The sequence below is a fragment of the Syzygium oleosum genome, unplaced genomic scaffold (genome assembly GCF_021117445.2).
Source record: "Syzygium oleosum isolate NSW1041296 unplaced genomic scaffold, Sole_v2.1 Sole_v2.05, whole genome shotgun sequence".
NCBI lineage: Eukaryota > Viridiplantae > Streptophyta > Magnoliopsida > Myrtales > Myrtaceae > Syzygium > Syzygium oleosum.
In genome coordinates, this window is record NW_026607489.1 from 10,823,457 (window position 1) to 10,832,673 (window position 9,217).

General features: G+C 41.5%; 1 protein-coding gene and 1 pseudogene across 4 annotated transcripts; one reads left to right on the plus strand and one right to left on the minus strand.

Annotated features, from left to right (window-relative positions):
- The first annotated feature begins 1,545 nt into the window (after positions 1 to 1,545).
- On the plus strand, positions 1,546 to 3,209 carry LOC115663617 (pentatricopeptide repeat-containing protein At1g80550, mitochondrial-like; annotated as a pseudogene).
- Positions 3,210 to 3,483: 274 nt separating this feature from the next.
- On the minus strand, positions 3,484 to 8,750 carry LOC115663616 (3-isopropylmalate dehydrogenase, chloroplastic-like). Of its 4 annotated transcripts, XM_056311245.1 has the most exons (12): positions 8,459 to 8,750; positions 6,988 to 7,117; positions 6,784 to 6,895; positions 6,441 to 6,516; positions 6,263 to 6,351; positions 5,610 to 5,696; positions 4,954 to 5,070; positions 4,750 to 4,857; positions 4,602 to 4,655; positions 4,367 to 4,519; positions 3,724 to 3,838; positions 3,484 to 3,617 (listed from the first exon to the last, which is right to left on the minus strand). In XM_056311245.1, exons 1-11 carry the CDS (start codon positions 8,679 to 8,681, stop codon positions 3,764 to 3,766), a joined length of 1,224 nt encoding a protein of 407 aa, XP_056167220.1. In that variant the 5' UTR covers positions 8,682 to 8,750; the 3' UTR covers positions 3,484 to 3,617; positions 3,724 to 3,763. The 4 variants fall into 4 exon arrangements, with proteins under 4 accessions (XP_056167220.1, XP_056167218.1, XP_056167221.1 ...); XM_056311243.1 differs by having other exon boundaries at positions 3,484 to 3,838; XM_056311246.1 differs by having other exon boundaries at positions 3,484 to 3,838; positions 6,988 to 7,167; positions 8,459 to 8,594.
- Between the last annotated feature and the right edge of the window lie 467 nt (positions 8,751 to 9,217).

A 9,217-nucleotide genomic window follows, 5' to 3' on the forward strand; every position in this document is an offset into this window, starting at 1 on the left:
TTTCTGAAGGCCTGTATCGAATGAAAAGATGATAAGCATAGGCCTTAAGTTTTCACTTCATTGAAAAAAAGTCACTTATAGGTGCAAGAGGCAAACTTCCAACTCAATCAGAATAAGAGGGGCGAGGGGCGAGGGACACAGCCTTATATGCACGGATGAAGGTGTCCATCTCGGTGTGCTGGGCTTGTGGTTGAACTGGAAAGCGATTGAGGGAGGGACCAGTGCAGTACAGTGGTGGGATGTGTAGCTTAGGTCTTTTGTTTCCTTTTTTACTTAGCTACTTTGTTTTCTTTTGTTGGACCGATTAAACTCGTCATGCTATTTCCCTTTGTTAGGATGCACGCGTGAGTTGTGTTGGAGAAATCCCATATCGAATAATTGGTATGGTGTAGAGCAGTTAATATATATTAGTTGACCTATAACTCATTGACAAGGTATTGGATTTCTGCTGTTGTGGTTTTAAACGAAATACTCGTGTTTCTTTTGGATCATTTAACAAATGTTGGCCAATAAAATAAGACACTATTACGATTGATTCTTCGCAATACATGGTTTAATGAGTGCATAAAATGCTTGCTGGGCTTGTGGCTTCTTGCGAAATTTTCGTCTTGTGGGCCATGATATATTGGGCAGAAAACCCCCATCATATTTTTTTCAATTTGTTAATTTACTTATTCATCCTTTTATTTATCTATTTTTTGCTACTGTTGTTTTTGGTATTTTATATTTTTATATTTTCATAAGAACGAACGCCTCTAACAGTTGATAAAATCAAATGTCTACAGCATCCTCCATAAGAACAACGCTACCACCATTACCCCACCGAAACATATTTAACAAAACCGACTCTATTGCGGCACAAATACCTAGCCACCATCATTAACAATGGAAATAAAAGGCTCTGCGGACACAGATTTAATAAAAAGAATTTACACAGTACATGCCGAAACTCTAGACTAACATTTGTAAACATTAGTAATTATTTACTCTATTTTTTCAAAATGAATTCAACTTATTTCATATTTTGATTTTTTACAAAATATACAGGTGGAATTTAGGGAGATTAGGCATGCGGGTACCGGCACGTTAAAATAAGGAACGCAGTAATATCAGCCCGCCGAATATTTACACTCAAACAGGCGGGGAAAGATTTTAGGTGTTGGGCTCGAACGAAGAATTGAATTTTGAAATATCTAGGTTGCTTAGTCCAATTGCTCCGTGGCTTGGCCCATTAATTGATCTAAGTGCCAAAACAGGCAAGCCTAATTCCCAAATATATATATATATATATATATATATATATATATATATTAACTTTACTTTGAGCGATAATTATGACCCGAACTTCATTAATTTTCACTTAAATCTCAAATATGACTCAAATAATTTGAAAATTTCACATCACGAGATCAAATTTGAGACTCGAGCAGAGAAAAAAAATTCGAATTAGAATTGTCACTACAGGTAATGTTTAAAATTGGCATTTTTCTTATCGAAATAGCCCAAAAAAGGCCGTACCACATTTCACTCTCCATCTTCTTCTTTCCTCCTCGTATTCACAAATGGGAGCCTTGCTTTCACTCCAATTCCTGCAATGGAAAGACTGATCCGAACGCTTTCCACCTCGCCCTCTCTCCTCCCTCGCGCCAACCTCCTCCTTTGCCGCACCTCCTCCTCTCCTCAGCGCACGTCGGACCTCCCCGACTTGTCTCCCGCCGCCGTGTGCGACGCCCTCTCCGGCTACGCCAACGACTGGAAGAAAGCCCTCGACTTCTTCAACTGGGCCGAGCGGCGGTACCGCTTCCGGCACACCACCGACACCTACAACCGCCTGATCGACATCTTGGGCAAGTTCTTCGAGTTCGACCTCTCTTGGAGCTTGATTAAGCGAATGCGTGACGACCCGCTCTCGTTCCCCAACCACGTCACGTTCCGGATCATGTTCAAGCGGTACGCGAGTGCCCATCTGGTCGATGAGGCCGCCATGACGACCGTCGGCTCGACGAGTTCGGTCTGCAGGGCGACACGAGTTATTACAATTTGGTCGACGCCTTGTGCGAGTACAAGCACGTGATGGAAGTTCACGAACTCTGCTTCGGCAAGGATAAGAGGGCGGACTTGGGTTTCGATGTCGATGAGACGAAGATCTGTAACATGATTATTCGCGGGTGGTTCAAGATGGGGTGGTGGAGCAAGTGCAGGGAATTTTGGGAAGAGATGGACAAGAAGGGTATCAAGAAGGACTTGCATTCGTACTCGATTTACATGGACATTGAGTGCAAGCGACGTAAGCCATATAAGGCTGTGAAGCTGTACAAGGAGATGAAGAGGAAGGGGATTAAGCTCGATGTCGTGGCGTATAACACGGTCATTCGCGCTGTCGGGCTCTCGGAAGGCGTGGACTTCGCGATTCGGTTGTGTAGGGAGATGAGAGAATTGGGATGTGAGCCCAATGTGGTGACACACAACACCATCCTCAAGCTCTTGTGTGAGAATGGCAGGGTCCAGGATGCGTATAAGGTGCTCGATGAAATGCGCAAGGGCGGTTGTAAGCCGAATGTGGTTACATACAACTGCCTTTTTGGGTCTTTGGAGAAGCCCAGAGAGATACTGAGATTGTTTGATAGGATGATCGGGAGCGGGATCGATCCTAGGATGGACACGTACGTGATGCTCATGAGGAAGTTTGGGAGGTGGGGATTTCTCAGGCCTGTCTTAACGTTATGGAATAAGATGGAGGAACTAAGAGCTAGCCCCGATGAATCTGCATACAATGCCTTGATCGATGCTTTGGTGGACAAAGGTATGATAGATATGGCTCGAAAGTATGACGAGGAGATGCTTGCGAAAGGTCTTTCCCCGAAGCCTAGGGCAGAGCTGGCACCAAAATCAGGGGATGGTTCTTGATGGTCAAAGCTTCCAAACACCATGCTAAACGTAGGTTACATGCAGCATGGATCGCTCCAGTGGAACGAAAACGGTAACGCGGAATGTCCCTTGTCGAAAATGAAAACGGTAACGCAGAATGTCCCTTGTCTAAAATGCGGTACAACAGGAGTAGGCTTCTTTTGATCACAGAGTTAGGATAAGACAATACTGGACCATCATCAAGACGCAAAACTGTTCCGGCCTTCGTGGTCTCAGCTATACGTTTGTGGAGTAATGATACGCATATTGGAAAGGAAAGCAAACAATTTGGTGCGGCGCAAGATGGTCGTTTAGAGAAGTGGATGCACGGCATGAGGTGGTGGATTTACATAACACAATCCATACAAGCCCGTCGAAATATTTGGTGAATCAAATTTGGTAGATTGTCTTAGCATAGCACTCCTATAGTGTTACTCATATTTAATACTGAACTTGTATCCTTGCGCCCCTGTTCATTTTGAATTTCCTCGATGATCCTACCGTCTCCAGTCTCGTGTTCATTCATCTGTTATACTCACTCACTCGGCCCAGTGGAGATTCGACAATAAACAAAAGGAACGAGAATCTCACATTGTCTGTCATTTCAAATTAGTCTTATCTAGTTTCTGCATTACAAATTGACAAAGCCTGTAAATGGATGGATTTTCCTCGCGATCTGAATGATAGCAACATCACCACGAAATGGTAAACTGTTCCGATATAGGGGCTCGGTCTGAAAATGATAAAATAGCCAATGCCATAACCAAGTAGACATCTAGCCGATCTTTCGCAGCGGCAACTCAGTTCTCTCCTTACCATCTTCGCGATCTTTGTAATTATGACATACTCCTGGTTATTATAGTGGGTCCAGAACTTCAGATTCCACCGACTTCAGTACCTCTTCACCCATTTGTTTGCATCCGACCAATGTCTGCATATGCAAGCGTTAGACGACTAACAACTAATCAAGTCACTACAGTAAATAATGCCTGCATATCATCTATTCTGAAACGAAATCATCCAGTGGGCAGAAAGCTTACAGAAAAGCACATCCATCAAATTTTAAAGCCGTTACCCAAGTTACGTGCAGATTCCATCGTCGGCTAAATATAATCTCTTCAACCCAACACAGCGCAAAAAAGGTCGAGAGCTTCTGTAAGCCAATTTAATATGTACTATTTCACCAAGTATGTAGCCAAACTGACTCCTTCCCCTCAAGCAAGAAAATAAGGGCCCTCAGATCTAATATCGTTATTGGTTGACATGAGAGAGAGAGAGAGAGAGAGAGAGAGAGAGAGAGAGAGAGAGAGCTCATTGAATCCATTCTCCCAGTTTCAGTTGACAACTCGAGTGTATTCACCAAGTATAAAATGAATCAAGAATAATTCAATGAATTTTCAAGGAAGTTGCCAAGAGAGAAATAAATTGCATACTGTAGAAATGAAAGAAAAGCACATACATTGCCGTCAGAGTATATGTCACCAGTCCGGAAGCCTCTATTGAGAGTATCGAGCACAGCAGCTTCTATTCGCTCTGCTGCATTTTTCTCCCCTAGTCCATACTTCAAAAGCATAGCAGCACTTAACACAGTCGCCAACGGGTTTGCCTTATCCTGTACAACGAATTAGAGAACTGAATAAATACATTCTTATCTGTTTTACCTTGGAAAACATGTTCATGTTTCCAGACTTAACCTGTCCAGCAATATCGGGAGCAGACCCGTGAATAGGTTCAAAAAGTCCAGGCCCCTGTTTCAACAGTATAGTTTTTGAATTAAAGTTGGTCCAAAATTAGACTTTTTAGCAAAAAATGAATACCGAGAAATATCAACAAGCTTCTTACCTTCTCGCCAAGACTTGCTGATGCAAGCATCCCAATACTTCCAATAATCATTGAAGCCTCATCAGACAATATATCACCAAATATATTGTTTGTTACAATTGTATCAAACTGCATAATTTATGAGTTATCATGACAACTGGTTCTCACACTTGCAAACTGGTGTCTTCTCATAAAGAGAAGAAATAATGTTCATGAAGAGCATACCTGCTTTGGATTACGAACGAGTTGCATTGCGGCATTGTCCACGTACATATGGGTTAGTTCAACATCAGGGTATTCAAGGGCAATTGCAGTGACTCTTCTCCGCCAAAGCATTGATGCCTAGCCATTCAAATGAAAGAATAAGTTCAAACTACTCTCTAAGATTTTGTACATAATAACTTAGTGAATGACCTAACATAGGAAGCTGATGAGACCGTATTCAGTATGCTCGTGACAGTCAACATCTGGCCTTCTAAAAGGGAGAAAAAAGATAAGACAGAAAGGAAGAGAGAAAGAAAGAAAACAAAAAAAAAAAAAAAAGAAGAGAGAGAACTTAGACTTATAGAGAGACACAGTCTGCTTCCTGTTTCGAGGTCATATGGAAATGCCCATATTCACTTGCATCTAGAGTTCCACAACTTAGACAAAAACTGACTTGAAGCAACAATAATCTATGCATAGGATTGTACCTTGCAGATATGTTACAATCTCAAAAGCATGAAAATTCACGACAGGACAACATCAAGTAATCTTCCTGAATGATTGATTCGATAAATTATCTTCAAGACTTCCAGGTCCCTTAATTTTAAGTATAAAATGCCAGCATTTGTGCAGCAATATAAAACTATCCTTGCAAAGAGCTCAACAAAATTTCCTACCTCCAACACATTAGCTTTGTCGACAGAGCAAAGCTTTCCACGCCTCTTTCGGGCATACTCAAAAGCAACTCGAGCAATGCGATCAATCTGCCATGAAAATATATATCATGTCAATCAAATATCTGGAAGGTAGAAAGAACAAGAAGTAATATGTCTTCAGGACCAAGTCTAAGTCAGGAAGGGAGGCAAAGGGAAGCATACCACTGAAACATTCGAAAAGGAAAAGAAAAATACCCCAAAGTTAGCCATAGAGGAGCCTTCTATGTTATAATTCCGCTACATCTACCAGTATCGACTATTTACAAAGAATAATTATGGTAGCTTCCCAATCCACACAAGAACAGTCCGACAGAGGAAAAACATTGCCCAGTAAGTTTACACACAATGAAGAAGCGGTAGAATATATTAATCAAAATCCTTTAAACAAAGGAGACCAAACATTGATGATTGATGGGGGAAGTAGAATTTCAATGCCTGTCTAGAATAATGCTCATAATCGGCAGAATTGTGCTGACTACAACTTCATCAAGTTAATGAGTCATACAATGAAATTATGGAAGGTGTAATCACTCATAGGTTGAGGAAAAGAGACCCCAAATAGAAAATGATATGATTATGTTTACAGTTGTGGCAACACAAGAAAAAAAAGTTACCTCACTTGTTGCATATACTTCAGTATTAAAACCAGTCTCCTCACCATTTTGATTGGAACTAAAACCCCTTGGTTTCCCAAAGTATATTCCTGTTCAAACAAGGAAATAACACACAATCATCCATGTCATACTGATAAATATTCAAGCACGAAAGAACAAATAAATATTGGAAACTAACCGCCTGTGAGCTCCCTTACAACCAGTAGGTCAACACCTTCAGCGACCTCTTTCTTCAAACTTGAAGCATCAACTAACTGCGAAGGAAGATCCGTATAAAAGAGTGAGACCGTCTCTTCAGTGATTAAGGTAATACTAGAACACGTGCGTTCATAAATATGCAAAGAAATCAAATATAGTCAAGGAAGAAGTATCACTGTAATAAGAAGCATAGCAAACTAACAAATACAAGCTATCCAATGCCGCACAAAAGAAACAGAGGCAGCTTGTATGAAATATTTAGTCCATAAAACATAGAAAAAGATCATGAAATCAGGCAATCAAGAAAGTGGTCTAAAAACAACCTGAGGTAATACAGTTGCTGGCCGTAAGTTTGCAAATACTTGAAGGCCTTCTCTTAATTGAAGCAGCCCAGTTTGTGGCTGCAAATGTTTTTCGTCATTGTCCCACTTATACCTTAGTATAATAAAAAAGAAAACAAAAAAGATTTATCACAGAAGGCAGGAATAGTACAATTAAGAGGGAAAGATTACATGGACGAAAATTACCCTCCAATTGCTCCAAGAAGAACAGCATCAGATTGCCGAGCTGCTGATAGTGTCTCGTCTGGCAATGGAACTCCAGTCAAGTCTAAAGCGGCTCCTCCCAAAGGCATCTCTTGGAAACCAAATTCAATACCTAAGATATAGTACATACAACACTGAGAAGCTGAAGTCCATCTCAAGATCCTATCAAGAGTTGGCAGTCTTTTTAAAATGGCTAACCAAGATATGAAACCAAATCTAGGAACATTGGGAGAGAACCAACTTAATCGATGCCAATCCACTTTTGGTCTTCTATTCCTAACTAATTTCTAAGAAATAGAAGAATTCATTACACCGGTAGAAGAAGTAGTGCAAAGAACTTTGTCATCCACTGAGAAGTTTGGGGAAATAGTTCCACAAAGGGCAGCTTGCGTAGCCACCAACTCATCTGGTCTGGCATGAGGCCGGTGCCAATCAGAGTTTAAGATAACATCTGAAACCTTAGCAGTAATAGGTAGACTAGAATCATATAAAACTTTCCGAGAATATACCTCCAATAGAATTCCATGGGGATGCCAATTATCTACCCGTAAGTATGTGGATGTCCCATTTCCTATGACATTTTTAATGACAGGTGTAAGGTAGGGTCTGAACTAGACATGGCCACGGGCCGGTTTCGGCCCGGAACCGGCCCGGGTCAAACCCGGACCGGCCCGTTGACCGGGCCCATGGTTCAGAACCGGAACCGGCCCGTGGCCTACGGGCCCGGTTCCAAAGAAAAAAACATTATTTTTATCGCCGGTTCCATCTCTTTCTCTCTTTTTTTTCCCAAATTTAATTACAATGTACATTTTGATTACATTTTATATTGAATAATTCATTATTTCATGATTTGATAATTCATTATTTTTTTTGGGTTAATACCACCAAAAACCCCAAACTGGTACGCGTGTGACAATTTTACCCCAAACCTTTTTTTTACCACCAAAAACTCCAAACTAGTACACCTGTGACAATTTTACTCCAAATTGGTAAACCCGTGACAAATTTACCCTAAACTATTTTTTTGACTACGAAAAACCCCAAACTGGTACACTTGTGACAATTTTACCCCGAATTAATACTTTTTAAATTTTTCGAATTTTTTTATTAAATTTTTTTATTTTTCCTTTTCTTTTCTTTTCTTTTTTCTTCATCTTCAACCTCTAGCCGGTCGCCAAACCGGCAATCGGCCAGAGGCAGAAGCCGGCGAGGTCGGCCCCGCTGGCTGCTGGCGAGGCTCGACGTCATATTCACTTGATCTCATATTCACTTGAAAGTAGACAGTACTGACAATTCACGAATAACGAATCCAGGACCGTAAAAGGGGAGAACTTTCACATAATCTAAACTTCAGAGCTCAATGAGCTTCCATCAAACGGCGAGAAAAGCAGAAGGGTGTTCCGTAAAAAACAAGAAACAGCGAACAGAAGTCGAAGGAAATAAAAAGGGGGACCTTCAAGTGATGCAGCGAGGCTAAGGACGCCTTTAGCGACGGAGATGACTTCGGGGCCGATACCATCGCCGGGAATGAGAGTGATGGAGTAGCGTCTGGTGGGTGTGGTCGCGCCGCACCTGATGCTGCCCAATCTACGAGGGCATTGCTTGGGGAGTGAAGCGCTGTTGTTGTGGCGAAATGGGGCTATGAGGGGTTTGGAATTCAGCTGCAGAGAAGCCATTGTTCAGACAAGGGGCGAGAGAGAGAGAGAGAGTTGCAAAGTTGCAGAGTTCTGTGTTGAGCGAGTGCGACGCTATATAGGCAGCTTGGCGGCTCCTGTTGGAAAACAAAAGGTGTCCTGCACGTCTGTCTTGGTTTAATCACGTGAGAGAGAGAGAGTTGCAAAGTTGCAGAGTTCTGTGTTGAGCGAGTGCGACGCTATATAGGGAGAGAGAGATAGTTGCAAAGTTGCAGAGTTCTTGTGTTGAGCGAGTGCGACGCTACATAGGCAGCTTGGCGGCTCCTGTTGGAAAACAAAAGGAGTCCCGCACGTCTGTCTTGGTTTAATCACGTGTTTCCGCATACGTAAAGGTTGTGTGATTAATTAACATTAAATACAAAAGGAAAAGGAAAATGATCAGCTCTTTTGTAATACAAAATATCTACCTTTTTCTTTTGTAATATTAAATCAAATGTTATTGACATCCCGTATATTTGATCATCTAAGATTTCCTTCTTCGTGATAAATTACATTAATAGTTATTGAACTTCGGTCCG